Here is a 17,994-nt window from a genome sequence, read left to right on the forward strand (position 1 = left end):
ACCAACCTCTTCCTAGACCGAACCTCCGTCAAAACTTCACTTTAAAATCGTTCCAGTTCTTCACCGCATCACGAGCTTTGGTGTATCTTAACCACGTCACGGTGCTCTCTGTTAAGCGCGCCATCACTTGCTTGACTTTTTCCGACTCAACTGTTTTGTTTGCTAGAAAACAGAGCTCCACTCGGTAGATCCACTCGTTAGAGTTTTGACCTTCGTAGAGTGGGAGCTCTGAGAGTTTAGGAGTTACCTCCACCTGAGCGTCTGCCGAAACTCGCTTCGGAGAAGCAGGTTCAGTCGTCGGAGGAGGCGGGAGACCACCTTCTGGTTTCATTTTGTCTCCCTTCGCTGTAAAGGAGCTTCCTTTTTTGAAAAGTCGAGAGCTTGCTCTCGGAGTCGTGGTCGGAGTGTCATACCCATCCGGGTTTGCCTCGCCGAGCTGGTTTCTGAGTATTTGACCCAGAGGATTGTGAATCCAAGCCTGTTCCTTCTCCATTTTCAACAGCTTCTCGTGCAGGTCTTTGTCGGAGAGTTCCTCTTTCTCGGTCGGATCGGTGATGGTTTATGGTATTTCTGCCATGTAACCTGGAGCTCTAATACCACTGATAATCCGGTGACTTATCGGATATCGTGTTAGCCCGTGACAAGACACGAGTGAGAGAGAAAGACAACGTTGTGCCGATTAAAGAAGTATTTTTTATTCATAAAAACTAACCCTAAGATAAGGGAGGTATTAAATACATTGTTTCCTTAGGTTAACACATAATAAAACGACATAGTTTAGAGAATTCTATCTGAATACTTATTAAACAAGTAAACCCTCGAATTCAGCTGGAGGAAAAGGAACACTTCTTCTTAACCATTGCAATTAGCCACTTTTGAACCTTTTTCCTCTTCTCGAGACTCTTCCACTTCTCTTCTTCTTTCTGCAGTACGCCAGAGAAAAAGCTAGCTTATCATGAACTTTTTGCAGCAGCTATTTCTTCATAGTTTTCGTTTGATTCTGTTTCCATTACCTATTAAAATAAATAAATAAACAGACTTCAACCAAACAACGATCATTGAAGGACACTTCATGTGAAAATAAAGACGAAATTGATGATGGATAAACTCATAAAAGGGATGATAGATATGTCTTGTTTCACAAACCATACCAAGTGAAAAATACATATATAATTCAAACTTTGAAAGCACACATCGACGAAAAAATAATTAATATGAAGTGATAATACGAAAAAAAAAATTCTGATACACAATTACAAAATGTTTAACAGACAATCAATTATATATAAAAGAGAACATAAAAAAATTATAGAAAAGACTAATTTTAAACCATCTCCAACCCTATTCCAAATTTTCCTTCAAAATAGAGTTTGAAGCAAAATTTTCTCCATCCCTACTTCATATCTCACTCTAAAATAGAGTAAAAAACAGAGTTACTTGTGGCCGAGAGTGCAGTTGTTCTTAGCTATAACAAAAAATTCTAAGTAAAAGTACTAAACTGTGTAAACCCTATACTTTAATGATTTAATTCAAAATCCATTTAAATTCTTTAACTATTTTGATTTTTTTTTAACCGCACCTGACCGGTTCACCAGAATCGCCGGGACACAAGCTAATAGTGGGTTTTTCTGAATTTTCACAGTTCTATTGCTGCCAGATTTAATAGTAAACCCGAACCGGAATAATGAACGGGTCTCGATTCAACCGGTCTGGACGGGTCAGTCTGGGTATTAAAACGTTAATGTAAAACAAACCGCAAATGATATAGAGAAAATGGACATGGTACGTAGTGCCGTGCTTAATCTGCGGTGACTTTAGGCGAATTAAAAAAATGTGACCCTTATAAAAAAAAATATTGTCACAAACGTACACAAAAATAATAATAATAACCGAAACTATAGAAACTATGAAAAAAGACAATCATGCTGTCTAACCAATTAAACTTACAACATAATTCAAAATTTTTAAAACTCAAATAAAAAACATAGTTGAGTCTAAATATGACAGTAACGTGAAGAAGACGCAGTGTAACGTGTTGGCCGATGTTGATGAGTTTAGCCACAAATTAGACGACTTTGTAAAATGTAACCGGAAACCGGCTGACAGTTTGGTTTAGATTAGCTACAAAAACTAGATTTTTAAAAACTTAGGTAAATCCAAAAAAAAAAATTAAAAATTTTACGAACCGGTGGTTAGACCGATGTATCCAGCAAACCTAAGCTTTGTTTTTGTTTTGAACGTAGGTTTTTAAGCTCAAAAAGATTCATCATTACTTATTGAAACAAATTATATGCCTCCTCTTTTATAATTCGATGTGGGATAAACTTTATTGACTTTTTTAATTATTCTTATTTCAAATATTAGTTAAATTTCCCTTTTTTCAATTTTCTTTTTTATTTATCTCTTTATTTAAGAATATCTATAAAAAGAAATATCAATAACAATAATATTAGTATATGGATTTCTCTAAAAAAGAACCCAATAATATTTATCTCATTAACTATATATACATGAACCTAGTTAATAAATTGTGGCCCTATTTTTTTTTTTTTTAATTTTTGGTAACCTTAGGCTAATGCCTATCTCCCAACACATAAGGCACGGCTATGTCAACCAAATAATTGAAGAGCATGCACGGTTTTTGTGACCTTAAAGCATTTGTAACAGTGGTTTTAAGGGAGTTTAAGCATGGGGTTCATGAAGTTTTTCATTAAAAATAAATGAATAAAACCCAATATTCATAGAGACAGGTTTTAATTTAGAATTTTTTGAGTCGGTTTTAAGAAGGGTTCACGCGTGGCGTGGCCAAACTTGATTGATTGGTTTTTGAGAAAAACTTTTTTCTCCACCTTTGAGATAAACCCGGGGTTCACCATTACTGATGCTCTTATTTGCTGAGAGAGATAAACAATTTAACCAATCCTCTCATTAGTATGAAGCTGGTCCAACTTCTTTCCAATCCGGTCATTTTCTCTTTTGTTCCACCAAATGAAAATTAGACCTATATAAGGCAAATCCGACATAGTCTACGCACAATTTGCATTAGTCAACAACATGCTAAGCCCTAAAATCAATGGATTAATTAGGCATGCAATCAAAGATTTATGTGGTTAAGGACAGTCAGATTCTTTGTGTTTCTATGATCTAAAATGTAACTTCAACAGTTTCTTATTAGTCCAGAAAAATCATGCAACCGCGCGTGTACATAAATATTTTTTTTAATTCAGGGCGAATCACAAAGCCATTTAAACAATAGTTTGAAATATGGACAAGTTTGCGTGAGTGTGTCATATAATTCATAAATGCAAAGACAAATGTTTGACTTTGATTGCAATTTCAGAAACTCACGGACTTCCCTACTTCTTCTGATCCTCCCGACCCCATCAACACGTTTTTTTTTTGGTTTTCTCAAAAAAAAAAATCAAATCTTGATTACTAAATTTTTCCTTCTTCCCAACTTTTTTAAAAAGAAAAATCTCCAAAAGTGCCAGCCATTTTGCCTCTGTCATCTCTCCTACTTACTCTCTTCTCTTTTGTTTCCAGCCATCAATCACGAGCCCATTTATGAACCCTAACCCTAAAACTCTCTTCTCTTCTCTCCACTTATATATCCCTCACATCATCATACCAAGACTCTCTCAAGAAACAAAAATATAAACCAAATGTTCAACAAAATATCATTTCATATTGTCATTATCACTCTAAACCTTATATTTCTTTACGCGGGAGGGCGTTTAATACCTTCAGGTAGTGTTCCAAGCACGTCGATGATGATGCCTTTATCAGTCGATGAAACAATCAAAATGAATCCGAGGAATCATATTTTCCGTGGAGCAGAAGTAAAAAGTTGTATGCCTAAAGGGTTCCGACCAAGATCCGCTCCGAGTCGGTTTGTCAATTATCACCCTCTTGTTTCCGCTAAGTGTTCCTCGTCCAAAGCTACTTCCCGGTCCAAGATATCGCCTTGATTTATTTTTCTTATCTAGATTTTAACTATGCAAATAAGAAATATGATGTTTTGATTCTTTTGGTGTTGATAATTTATGAAGAGAAGTGTATATGTAATGCAAGTGTATGTGTTATTTTCATTATTTCATTCATGGAATCAATCATGTTGGTATTAGTTTGTTACCTCTATAATTTTTGGACGGGTAAATTCAACTATTTCTACCATATGTGTTGTGGTGTGCCGAATAAATGGTAACTTAGTTGCGAGACTAACCTAGAGAAACTCTTTTGTTAGAAGCTCTCCCAAGTCCTAAGACACCAATTAAATAACTGACGCTAGATATAGGTCTGAGATCTTTATCTAATAATTATAATCTTTTTGAAGACTGAGATCTTTATTTAACTGGAGTATTAGAATTTCGAAGGATATAAAATCTTGACGAAAAACACAATTTCCAGAGACAAAAGCCAATTGAAGATCAAAAAAATTAGAAAACAAAAACTGGAGAAAAACAAGATTTTGTTGGAGATAAAAACCGGTATAAAAAACAAAATTCTTGGAGACAAAAGTCTTATAAAAAACCAAAATCATACAATCACTATAAGCAAGCCTATGAAACTTAAGTTCACCGCATAATATTTTCTTAAAACAATTTTTTTATTTACAATTTTGTTGTCAAATTTAGGAAGTTTTCTTATGGACTCATACGCCCAATATTATTATCCCATTTGATGGCATTAGGGGTTTCCATTCCATGAAGTTCGAGATGCCAGTTCATGGGAAAAATTGTGTTGGAATCGAGTTACTTCTTGGTGCACTAGGAGTCTAGGACTTATCCTTGCTATGAATCACTCCTCTGAAGAAGTAGATATATGCAAGATGAGTTAGTTAAAGAAGTCTTTTACTTAAATTACACAGGATTGATTCTAAATTTATATTATTTGTAGTTAAACATTTTTATTGATTCAGTAAATTTAGTTAAAAAAGTACTTTGATACACAAATCTGGCAAAATTTCGTTCTGTAAAAGTAAAGCCCAAAAATTGTTTTTAGTAAATTAAAGACCATTTTATTATTTTGTGTGGTACAATAATTTTTTTCTTTACTTTTTTTTGATAAAATTTTCTTTACTTTTTTTCTTTCTCAGTACATTAATATGCATTTTGCTAGGTGGTGATTGGTGACATAAAGTTTAGTTTTTTTTAAAAGAAAAAGATAATTGAATTTTTTCTTAAATTTGTTAACACATTTGGTTCAGACAAAAAGAAAAAATAGATTTCCCAATCCATTGTATTTCTATATTTGCAGAACCCGAAGAGTCTTAGTTGAGACTTGAGAGCTCACTCTCGCTCTCTCTTCAACAACGCAAGTATCACTCTTCTCAAGAAGAGATTCCCCCCATTCTCTGTTCGTCTCTCTCGGTGGATCTACTTCTTTCAGATCCAGGTTTGTCTTCTCCCCTTCCTTTTATCTCATCATAACTTCTGTTTCTGCTTCTTCTGTTCTTCGTTTAGGTCCTCAGAAAGTCACAAAATAACCAATAAAGAAAAGCTATGAGCTTGTAGATATCTGCTTTATGGTCTCAAGAATGCAGAAATTGAAAAAAAGGGTTTATGTGAATCATTTCGTAGTTACTTAATTAGGAATCACTTCTCATTTTGTTCGTTGTTAGTCATTAAATTGAAATCTAGTTAGCTTATGGAAAAGCTTAGCTTTTAATTAAACTGTAACTACCCATTTCAGTTGCTTCACTGATTCGCTCTGATTCAAGTAGTCACTTTACTTATTAGCCCCTTTTAAGTATCATAAATTAGGGAACTTATTTGTAGGTTGCCAAGGAAAGTTGGAAACTTTTTTCCAAAATCTTGAAAAATTTGTGTTCTTGAGTGTCAAAAATGGAGGAGATACAGTCTCAATCGGATCTTTACCGTTCATCTTCGTCTTCTGCAAGTAGTCCAACTAGTAGAGTCCCATCAAGTCACTTCTTCTACGTAAGAAAACCAGGTTCTCTTAGACAACCTATATCCTTTGAAGATTCTCCTGAGTGGGAAGACACTGATGGTGATGCAAGAATGGAGGACGAAGCTGGTGGTGGCGATTCCATTAACGACGCTACAACAACGCCTAATACTCCTTCTCTGTCGAAACTCAATAGCGGATCAATGGCTTCACCTCCGGTTCTTGACGGAGGAGGAGCAGGAACAGTCGTTAGAAAGATCGCAGGTGCTTCTATTGCTTGGAAAGATTTGACTGTTACTATGAAAGGGAAGAGAAGATATTCTGATAAAGTGGTAAAGAGTTCGAACGGTTATGCATTTCCTGGGACTATGACAGTAATCATGGGTCCTGCAAAATCCGGGAAGTCTACTCTCTTGAGGGCACTTGCTGGTAATATATTGTCAGTTTATACATTGCAGCAAATGAAGAGTTACTTTTGTTGTTATTTCATATATTCTTGATTTCATCTCTTATAGGAAGATTGCCTCCTTCAGCAAAAATGTATGGAGAGGTGTTTGTGAATGGGTCAAAATCACATATGCCTTATGGATCCTACGTGAGTCACTATTTTGTCATTGTAGTTTTCTTGATCTTTTATTTCAGTTTTTGTTACTTTTTTTTGTGAATTTTCTTATCTACTGCATTGCAGGGGTTTGTTGAGAGGGAAACACAGCTGATTGGATCGCTTACAGTTCGTGAGTTTCTGTACTATTCAGCTCTGCTTCAGCTTCCGGGTTTTCTCTGTCAGAAAAGGAGTGTTGTGGAGGATGCGATCCAGGCGATGTCTCTGAGTGACTACGCAAATAAATTGATTGGTGGTCATTGTTACATGAAGGGCCTTCGAAGTGGTGAAAGAAGACGTGTTTCCATTGCTCGTGAGCTTGTGATGCGACCGCATATCTTATTCATCGATGAGCCTCTTTATCATCTTGACAGGTTTCAACCATTTCTTGTTCTCTACAACAAAGGTAGAATCTTGCATTCTAAATTTGGTTTTTTCTTTTGCTTGCTCTCTCAATAGTGTTTCGGCACTGCTTATGATGGTGACACTAAAAAAGCTTGCAAGTATGGGATGTACACTTGTATTCACAATTTATCAAAGCAGCACCGAAGTGTTTGGTTTGTTTGATAGAATCTGCCTTCTATCAAATGGCAACACGCTCTTCTTCGGGGAGACACTGGCTTGCTTACAGGTTAAATATAACATGTTTTGAAACTTGAAAGATTTCTCATATGAAGGCCTAAAAATCACTCTCTAAATTATGTTTACTGGTTTACGCCTTGAAGCACTTTTCAAATGCTGGATTCCCATGCCCGATAATGCAAAGTCCATCAGATCATTTTTTGCGTGCTATAAACACAGATTTCGATAGGATTATTGCAATGTGCAAAAACTGGCAGGTACATACACTACTATACAGCTAGAGAATGTGTTTCTTTTTTTGTAGCATTGATTTTTCTGATATGAGTTAAAATGTAAACAACAGGACGATAATGGAGACTTTTCAGCAGTGAATATGGATACTGCTGTTGCTATTCGCACTCTGGAAGCGACATATAAATCATCTGCAGATGCTGCTTCTGTCGAGACTATGATATTCAGACTTACAGAAAGGGTAACAATTGTCTATTTTATAATTTTAGTTTACAAACTTCAACAACTGTTAACAGACATTTATGTTAGTATATCTGAGTTTCTTTTTGTTGCCTTTATCTTGTTTTTCTGTTGCAGGAAGGCACACAGCTTAAATCCAAGGGAAAAGCTGGTGCTGCTACACGTGTTGCAGTGCTCACTTGGAGATCGCTTTTAGTTATGTCAAGAGAATGGAAATACTATTGGCTCCGACTTATCCTCTACATGATTCTTACACTTTGTATTGGCACATTATATTCTGGCTTAGGACACTCTCTGTCTTCTGTTGCAGTAAGTCTTCTAAACCAATCTCAACATGTCACATTCGAGTACCAAGACATGCAACTTATCGTTCGATGTTAATATCTTTTACAGACAAGAGTTGCTGCTGTGTTTGTTTTTGTCTCCTTTGCCTCACTATTGGGCATTGCTGGGATACCTTCTCTTTTAAAAGAAATCAAGGTAACCATTTCCTCTTCTTGATTTTTTTTTATAATCTTTGATCACATCTTCTTTTCGAGCTCTGAAGTTTACTTTTTGTTCTTTATTTTAACAGATATATAGAAGTGAAGTATCGAACCAGCATTCGGGTGCTTTTGTCTTCCTACTAGGGCAGTTTCTGGGAAGCATACCGTTCTTGTTCCTCATGGCCATTTCCTCAAGTCTTGTGTTCTATTTCATGGTTGGATTAAGAGACGATTTCAGCTTGTTGATGTACTTTGTGCTCAACTTCTTCATGTGCCTATTGGTTAACGAAGGATTGATGCTCTCCATTGCTTGCATTTGGCGAGATGTTTACTGGAGCACTTTAACTCTCGTTTCTGTACACGTGAGTCTTGTCTTTCGAATCTTTTCAAGATTCATGTCTTGTTTGTTCTATCTAGGATTGATCTTTCATTGTTCTTATGCATCATTGCAGGTGATCATGATGCTAGCTGCAGGTCACTTCAGAATCCGTAACGCTCTGCCAAAACCTGTCTGGACTTACCCGTTTGCTTACATTTCGTTCCACACTTACTCCATTCAGGTTTACACATTCAACACTCCAAAAAGTAAAACAATCTTTGCTTCTTCCAAAGTGAAAACTCTGAAAACAATCTTTGTTTCATTGAATGTTGCCAGGGGCTTTTGGAGAACGAGTACCTTGGGGAAGTGTTTGCGGTTGGAGAAGTGAGGAGTATATCAGGTTTCGAAGCTATCCGAGGAAATTACCAGATATCTCCGGACACAAACTCCAAATGGAGGAACATGCTTGTGTTGTTGGCTATGGCTTTTGTTTACCGTCTTATTGTTTATGTTTTGCTACGTTTTGGCCTCAACAAGAATGTGTCTGGTCGTTTACTGCTTTGTCATAGGAACAATTAAAAGTTGTAGATACACATGATTTTGATTATTTTAGACTTTTAGTCTTTTTTCTTGTAATTTTGGTAGTTGAAAATGGAAATAATTGTTTATAACAACAATCTATATTTTGGATTAATGGGCCTTTTAGTTCAGTTTATCATATAAATTCGGTTTTGACGATAGTTTGATAAATTGAAAAGTGAATTTAAATCGTATATATGAATGAGAGTTCCCACTTCCCAGAACACAAACAATTAACAAAATCAATTACAGTTATTATTATTCTCTATAACAATTTATATATTTTTGTTTTTTTTTTTTAGACTTAAGCTTTTCCATTTGATAAACCAACCTTAGCCCTAAGCCCATTAATAAACAAACCCAAATTCCTCTCAGACGATCCACTGCATCTCAGCGCACCTTCCAAACTCATTTTCACCCGTCCGATCGATTCCTTGACTTCCTCCCTCGAATTTCCACACATCAAACGGTCAATACTCATCCTCACTTCGTCTCTCCCAACAAAACCCCGATCCTCACACAGATTCATCCCAATCTCCCAATCATCAACCACAAGCTTCCGATTCGTGACCTGATCAGTCAACAATGGAAAACAAAGCAACGGAACCTCACACCAAATACTCTCCAGTATCGAATTCCATCCACAATGCGTCAAAAAACCTCCGATACTCCGATGCGACAACACCGTCATCTGACAACACCATGGAATCACGATCCCACGATCTCCGGCCTCCGATTCGAAACTCTCCGGCAACGGATTGTTCTCGTCGGAGCTCACGATATCGGGACGAACCACCCAGACGAAGTTGACTTTGCTCTTCAAGATCCCGTGAGCGATCTCGACGAGGTCTTTCTTCGTGACGTGTGCGTAGCTACCGAAAGAGATGTACAAAACCGAACCGGCCGGTTTAGTGTTGAGCCATTGTGTGCAATCGGATTCTGACCAGAGACTGGTTGTGACCGAACCGGTTTGGAGATTGAACGGGATTATCGGTCCGATTGCGTAGAATGGGATTTTGGAATTTAGGGCTTGGATCGTTTTGGATTCGAATTGGTGAATTGTGTTGCAGAGGACAAAATCGACTTTCTTCACGTCTTCGAATGCTTTGAAGATGATCTGGTGAACCACGGAGGAGATATCGGTTTCTTGTAGATACGACGCCGTGTCTTTCGGGTTTATTGCTTCGACTCCGGGAATGTAATCGATTAGATCGCCGCGGGTTTCTGATTGTAAGAACAAAAAAGAAACAGGTGAGATTTAGGTAATTTGGAAAGTAGGGATCACTTTGATAATAGTTTTTGAATAAAGTGACCCAACTGTACATGACATCAAGAAACAGGGGTTATTTTGATAATTAGGAAATAAAAGGATGAGTTTTATAATAGTTTTTGATTAAAGTGACCCAACTGACATGACAGTAAGAAACAAGGGAGATTTTGATAATTAAGGAAATATAAGGATGAGTTTTATAATAGTTTTTGATTAAAGTGACCCCAACTGACATGACAGTAAGAAACAGAGGAGATTTTGATAATTAAGGAAATATAAGGACGAGTTTTGATAATATTTATAAAAGAGACCCTATAAGAAAGTTAATTTATGGACCCAACCACACCTGACATTATTCACATGCACCATTATAAATGACAAAAGAAAAGAGGCTTTTTATGTGAAGTCCCTACTCTATTATTTTTCCCATATTTATATCGTTCGCTTTTTCTTTTGTTTTGGTCGGCAAATCGTAACGCTTTTACTTATAGTATATATTTTTTTTCCTGTCCAACTACTTTTATATTATTTTCAATCAATAAAATGTTTCTACAAATTCATAAGAAACATAAACCGTACAAAAAAAGTCTCTAATCTCCAATCTGTCTAAATGATAAAAATAGTCACTTACAAAGATACAATTTTTAGGCTTATTTGAAAAAAATAGGATAGCAAAATCATATTTTCTTTTTAACATAAAAGCACTCTTGCATTAAGGTTTCGGAAAAAGACTCTCCGTCAGAGCCGGTAAATTTTGTCATCCATTGTTTTTACTTTTCATATAAAAGCAAAATTTGACAATGTAATTCTCTCTAAAAGAAAAATCACTAGTATTTCCTACACAACAACTAAATTTTATATGTAATACATATTACCAGAATATTCGAATATTGGATCGGTGAACATGAAATGAAATTATTTATATATAAAATGAAAATGGTCAGCAATTTCTTTTTCTTTTGTTCTTTCTTTTCTACACAACAAACAAATCTATCTTACATTTCAAAACTTATAGACGTTGACCAAGACCAAAAACATATTCACAAATGATTTTTTTCCCGTGAAATGTGAAAGATCTACCGTTATTATTAATGCACAAATTAAAATGAGAGAAATTATAGGGAATTGAATGAAGCAAAGTAAAAAATCAAAGAAGAAGAAGAAGAGATTATTACCTTGAGCACCAAAATGGCCATGAATCCGAAGGAGATCCATATGGTAATAAAGAGAAAAAACCAAAGCAGCTTCGGTCCAAAACGATACACAAACCAAACCGAACTTCCTCGCAACCACCGACGGCCACACAAAAAACGTATCGGCGATCATAACATTCACACCTTCTCCGACAAGACTCGCCACTAGCTCCTCCACGTGGGCCGAGAACACGTGCAACAACGACGACTGATACTGGTCATGGTTTAAAGACCGGTCAAATCCGATAGGCAGACCATCAGAAACCGTCGCGTACCGGATGTCAAGACCAGACTCTGATCTAACTCCGGCGAAAATATCGCCGGAGTTTATTTGGTGGTGGTTGTAATGAGTATTGACGAAAGTGACGGTAATCCCCTGTGACGCTAGCTTGATGGCTAAGTGGACAAATGGGTTTACATGTCCTTGAAATGGGTATGGGATCAAGAGAGCATGAAGATGATGATGATGATGATTATTAGGGTTTTTAACGTCCGCCATTAAAGTTGAGAGATTTTTTTTTTGTGTTTGGAGCTTTTAGAAAATGAGGAGAAGAAAGAAATGAGAGAAATTTAAAGGTTATATTTTTTTTTAATTAAATAAAAAAGGAAGAATCTGTGATTAAGAAAAATAAAAGTAAATGGGGCAAGTTGGGAATAAATGAATGACTTTGCATTGATTCGCGGAAATGCCCCATAGAAGTGGATGGTTAGTGGTCTTTCTATGCATTTTTCTTCTCTTTGTTATAAAATTCAAAATTGTAGGATTGATGATTTTATCTTCCTTAAAAAAATATCTTTGATCTAATCTAGTAAGATATAATGGAGAAAATCTAGTTCCCAATGAAAAAGTTGTGACCATTTGGATTAGGATTCCGAATTTTTTGTTAAGTTGCCGAGTCAAAGACTCAAAGTGGTTTAATTTGTCAAATTTAGTCTTCAAATAGTAAACGAGAAAGAGAAAGGCTGGTATATAGAAGATATGAAACTGAAAATGAAAGATGAACAAATTTCTTGCTTTTGCTTTATATTCCTCATAAAGTTTATGCAAATCCCTTGAATTATTTGCATGCATCTATTCTAGGAAGATTGTGACGAATATAGATTTATGAAAATCTATGAACGCAGATATAATATCTCTATAATTTGGTCAGTCGTATCAGAAACGTCTCAAACTATTTATATATCATGTTCAATTTTTTTTTTAATTAAGAGTCTAACTAACATAGTAGATAATTTTTAAAAAATATTATGGACTCTACTTTATGAATATTTTATAACATTTTCTAAAGATTTTTTTTTTTGTAAAAAAAAAAATCGGAACTATGGTCACTTGTACAATTGTACTAAAAAAAAACGGTTTTGAATCATCTTATGAATTGGTTTTGGGTGATTGTTAAATGTTGACTTTGAGGGAGTAAATAGACTTGTTTTGGATGATTGTTGGGATTTGACCGTTGGAAATAAAGTAAATATGTGTCTTGGAAAGGACGATTTTGATCATTGAAGACACTGGTGTGTTTGTCTTCCGATGAACACCACCAACGTGTAAAATGGTAAATGCATAAGGTATAGGCTAAATCATAAATATTATGTTTCTTTTAGGTACCTCTCACCCCTTTTTATGGTCATCGTTCATTATAAACATAAACCAAACTATTGTTTGTTACTCTTCCTTGTATAATCGATCCCAAAATATTTAGGAATAACCATAAGTTTGCGATCAATATACGATGTTGTTATTTACATCTTAAAGTATAGCAACCACATTAAAGTCTCTCGTCAAAAGGCCTAATTCTCAGCCCATCAGTTATGTACGTATATTACCGAGTGATTTAGTACCGGATGTCTAGACCAGATTCCGTACGTACGTGCAGCAAAATGCTGGCTAAGGGTTTGCGAGTTACTGGTCTTCTTTGCAGCGAAGTTTTTAATTGAGTCTCCCACATCACCATCTCCACCCTCTCCAATGTATTCCTCTATTTTTTATTCTAAAATAAAAGAACTCTATAATAAAGATAATTTCTCTCTAATGTATTCCTATTTTTACCTCTAAAAAGAATATTCTAAATATATTCTATTTTATTTTATTATTAATATTTTCTATTGTAAAAAAATACAACTTAACCTCATTTATTTTGTTTTTTGCAAAACTTTTATATATTATGATGTTATTTATATTAAGCATTAATTCAATAATTAAAATTCATTACATCAAATAAAAATAAAAAATATAGTAGATTCTCGTTTCAAATTACAATTATTATATTTTTATCTTGTCACTAGTGTATTAAATCACTAGTATTTTTGTGTCAAAATGAATAGGAGTATAATATTCTATCAAAATTTAACTTTTTCTTTGAGGTATAATACATTTTAAATTAATTTGTTAAATTTTATTATTAAATTTGAATTTATTCATTTTTATTGTTTGTTGTAGTCATAAATAAAAAAAATTATAATTTAAAGAATCAGTTTATAAATAAAAAAGTTTAACTTTATTTTAGAATTAAAAATTAAATTCCATAGAGGAAAAAATAGAAAAATATTATTTTAGACCATGATTATTGGGGTTTTTTAAGACAGTTTCCTATATTTATTTTACATTAAATTTAATTAAAAGACAAACTTTTCATAAAAAATATTTCTTATTTGAGTACTTTAAAAAACATATATTAATGTCACATGTCTTTTGGTGAGTGGAGAAAAGATTTGAGAGAAAATTTTGTTACTTTTTCTCTTCTTCTTTCTTCTTTCTTCTTTTCCTTTCTTTAAATTTAATAATAAAAAAATAACAAAGAAACACATTAACGTCTCTTGCAATAATCATGCTCTTAGAGGTAGAAATAAATGTGGGTTAGAAAGGATTTTCCTCTAGAATAGCATTTAGAGTCAAAAATAGAGTTGGATTAGAGATGTCCTAATTAACGGTTGATGCTGCTAGGGTTGACTTCGCGGCTTCATGTTTTAAATTTATAACCCTAGATATCTGCAAGTGTACAGCAGTGCGTTGTAGTATTTAGGGTGTCGATCCACAGAGAATCCACGTTTTACCTGCAGAACCTTAGAACCAGAATTAGTAAACGAAGTCTAAGACGAAAAACGGGTTTTGGATAGGTTGTGCGAACTTTATATATGTATTTTAAAAAGGGATTTGAAAAGGTTTTGAAAAGAGTTTTAAAAAAGGGTTTTAAAAAGAGTTTTAAAAACTAGAAGTGAATAAATCGATAATAAATCTAAAGGATGAACAAAGCTCTTAATATTGATACTAGTAAATTCTTAGAACTCGAGTCACGTACGTATGAATACGCCACTGTCGTGATCATAGACAACTATCTCTCGCAACCCTGACCAGTAGGTTTCCACTCTGGCCCTGGAAGGGAAAAGATGCATTATGTTTAAGACTCGTCAACATTCACAGCTCGCCCATAGGTAGGTTTCCACTCCTATGGTTGATCAACTCTTCTCAAACTAGATCCAGCCCCGGATGAATACTTTCGCAACACCAAGGACCTAGATCAGTCTCTAGTTCGCGACGCTAGATCCATGCTTTAAGTATAAGTTTAGAAGAAAGATTTCTGGAATTCGGCTTTGGTTTATCTCGCGAAGATCCTTATCGAACATAGTCGATTCCCTTTGATCGAGCCTTTAAACTCATACCTCATCATTCCAAAACGTGCATAAAGTAAATAGAAAACACGTGCATAGATTAATAAGAAGAAAGAAGTAGAGAAAAACAGACAAGGAGAAGAAGAAGAAACATCTCGATTTTAAGAGCTGGGCTCGGAGAAAAACTTCTCTTCAAATCCTTTAAACAACTGATCTAATATGAAGAAGATAAAAAACGAAATTGAAAGATGCATAAGAGTAAAAACCGAATTAAAATAAAGATAGCATATAAAAAGGGTTCAAGAGAAATCTCTATCTCCCTAAACTAAGAACTAAGAACATAAAAGCATAAAAACCCTAGAAAACTAAATTTGGTGGCTCCCAAAAGGGATTCTTCTGAGGCACACGAAAATAGGTCTCCAAAGATACATATTTATAGGTCTCCAACTATCTCCAGTCGTCCTTAGGATTTTCTATGAAGAGAAGCCGAATTGGGCTTGAAACAAGGTCATGGGCCATCTTTTTAGTCGGCACTGGTCGCGAGGCTTCTGACCGTGGTGAATTGGGGTTTGGCCGCGGCCAGAGAGTCATAACCGCGGTCGAGAGTGTGTTCTCTGCGGTCGTGGCTCCTGGACCCGCGGGGATTGGTCTTGGAGGTTGAATCTTCATTGTGCGCTTGCTTCCTTCGCGAGACTGCAGAACATGCTTTCAGTGAATCAAGGATATCTAGAGATCTAACCATTGGATTGTCTTCAAACCAATTGCATTTGAAATCTAGTTGTATCTTCTATAATATGTCCGATTCTAGGGATGATCTGACGGTGGGAAGGTCTTCATCGGATGTGAAATTTCTGATGGTCCGAATTTATCCAAAATGGTCTTTTGCTTCAAAATGCACACCTTTTGCCTTAATTACCTGAAAAGAGTCTTGGAACTACAAATACTAGAAAATAATAGTAAAAACGCTTACAAGAAATAAAAAGCATTTGAAAAGCATTTAAAATTGATCCACAAAAGTGGTCAAAATACGGTGTTATCAACTCCCCCAGACTTAAACCTTTGTTTGTCCTCAAACAAAGCAAGATCTAAGCTTAGAAGAAGCCTTTAACTGAAATCATAGGGAACTCAAAATTCTCAGAAACCATACTTCTATATCATAACCAATTATAATGCATCTATTGGGTATAGCCTAGAAAATTCTCAACAAAATACAAGCATAACTAGTCCGTTGATCCGTCATGCAAAACTCTACACACTTAGATATAACTTCCAGTCAACTAACTCTTTACATTCATTAAAAGTTTCAGTGGTTCTCATCAAAAGAAAAATAAACAAGGCTATCAAGGCTAAGTATTCAAAGGGCTTTTTAGGGGTGAGGTGTAAAGTGTTTTGGGTTACCTTAATTTTTTAAGAAGCAGGATATTATGCAAAACAGCAAGAGAGGATGGAGCAGTTGATATCCACAGTTTTCAGTCATGTTCTTCTTGCCATAAGATCTCTGATTTTCTTCTTCAAGTTCTCCTTATAATTCCCCCAGACTTAGATTTTTGTCTAGGTTATTACATCTCCCATAAATGAATACTTGTTGCCTTTGCTCTAAATAATTTCGACAATCTAAGACTCTTTAGGCTTTTGTTTCCTTTCCTTTTCATTCTTTTCTTTCTCTTCTTTTTTTCTTCTTTATTTTTTTCTCTCCTTTTTTCGATTTTTTTTTAAAGAAAAGGAAACACCTTTAGATAGAGTCCTAGAGATGCACGAAAATTACCATTAAGAATGAGATTTCTGAGGCTGCTAAAGATTGTTGATACTCTTCCTTCTTAACTCCATTCAGTCATTGTCTTGAGTGACTGAAAACTGTGTCGTTCCTCCCTCTCCGGCGTTTTTGCCCATATCTGCTGATATAAACTAAAGAGAGGATGCAAGAGGTTCGAAAATAAAAGTTTTGGGTTAAAGGTATGGTACCAGCTAAATATGAACTGGCCATCTAGGACAACAACGAGTGGTATTAAAAAAAAAAAAATAAGGAAAAAGATGTCCTAGATGTATAACATGATGCCTGCCTAAAATCAATGATGAGAAAATTAGATATCAATATTAAGTCCAAATAAAATAAGCTAGTATATCCTGTCAGAAAGAATCTCCATGAATAGAAGTCCTCTGGTGGGAGTTCGTATTGCAAGTACTCTAGCTACCGCCTAGTCTAGTATTAAACCACAAAAGAGCAATCATGCATAGTATAGAAGCATACAGGTTGGTTATCATCATAGATTTTTGTCATAATTCCCTCAAAACGTATTTTGCTTTGAAAACACTTTGTAAAACCGATGTTCTTTTTTTAGTTATTATAAAATAAAAATGCAGAATGCAAAGACTCATGAAAGAAAGGTGGTTAGAAAGAGATGAAATCCTCCCCCAGACTTAAATCACACTTTAGGATGTGAAATAATTCAGAGTAAGGATGAGAAATAGAGTATATAATGAATTGAAAAGATAAAGAAAGAGAAAACTTACCTGGATGTCTCAGGATTATGGTATGGTGGTGTGGTGATGTGGTAGATGGTTGAAAGTGTGAATGAGAATGGATTGAAATCGTCATACCATTGATTCGGGACAGGAAAAATTTGTTTTGGGTCACGCGGGAACGACCGGGGGTCGAGCTGGTATGACCGCGGGTCGAGCTGGTACGGCCGGGGGGTCAAGAATTCACGACCGCGGGTCGACCAGGCACGACCGCGGGTTGGTACACGGTTTTTTTTTTTTTTTTTCAACGTCTTGAAACTAAGAAAAACAAAACCGAAAATTAGTAAGAGAAGGTTGTCTTAGAGTCAATTTACTAACTTCTGAGATTGTGCAGGTGAAGACGATTGGATTCCCCGGAAACGGCGCCAAAAACTTGATGCTGCTAGGGTTGACTTCGCGACTTCATGTTTTAAATTTATAACCCTAGACATCTGCAAGTGTACAACAGTGCGTTGTAGTAT

The 17,994-nt window shown here is 35.3% G+C and overlaps 2 protein-coding genes across 2 annotated transcripts; one reads left to right on the forward strand and one right to left on the reverse strand.

Moving 5' to 3' along the window:
* Window positions 1-5,258: 5,258 nt before the first annotated feature.
* On the forward strand, window positions 5,259-8,996 carry LOC18027417 (ABC transporter G family member 3). The gene is made up of 12 exons (XM_006409762.2): window positions 5,259-5,394; window positions 5,778-6,336; window positions 6,423-6,502; window positions 6,596-6,882; window positions 6,968-7,139; window positions 7,234-7,347; window positions 7,434-7,562; window positions 7,679-7,870; window positions 7,955-8,041; window positions 8,136-8,408; window positions 8,499-8,606; window positions 8,702-8,996. Exons 2-12 carry the CDS (start codon window positions 5,844-5,846, stop codon window positions 8,942-8,944), a joined length of 2,178 nt encoding a protein of 725 aa, XP_006409825.1. The 5' UTR covers window positions 5,259-5,394; window positions 5,778-5,843; the 3' UTR covers window positions 8,945-8,996.
* A 119-nt stretch (window positions 8,997-9,115) lies between these two features.
* On the reverse strand, window positions 9,116-11,933 carry LOC18027418 (UDP-glycosyltransferase 86A2). The gene is made up of 2 exons (XM_006409763.2): window positions 11,390-11,933; window positions 9,116-10,168 (listed from the first exon to the last, which is right to left on the reverse strand). The coding sequence occupies exons 1-2, from the start codon at window positions 11,904-11,906 to the stop codon at window positions 9,249-9,251; spliced, it is 1,437 nt and encodes a 478-aa protein (XP_006409826.1). The 5' UTR covers window positions 11,907-11,933; the 3' UTR covers window positions 9,116-9,248.
* Between the last annotated feature and the right edge of the window lie 6,061 nt (window positions 11,934-17,994).

Source organism: Eutrema salsugineum, unplaced genomic scaffold, assembly GCF_000478725.1.
Source record: "Eutrema salsugineum unplaced genomic scaffold, Eutsalg1_0 scaffold_10, whole genome shotgun sequence".
NCBI classification, from domain to species: domain Eukaryota; kingdom Viridiplantae; phylum Streptophyta; class Magnoliopsida; order Brassicales; family Brassicaceae; genus Eutrema; species Eutrema salsugineum.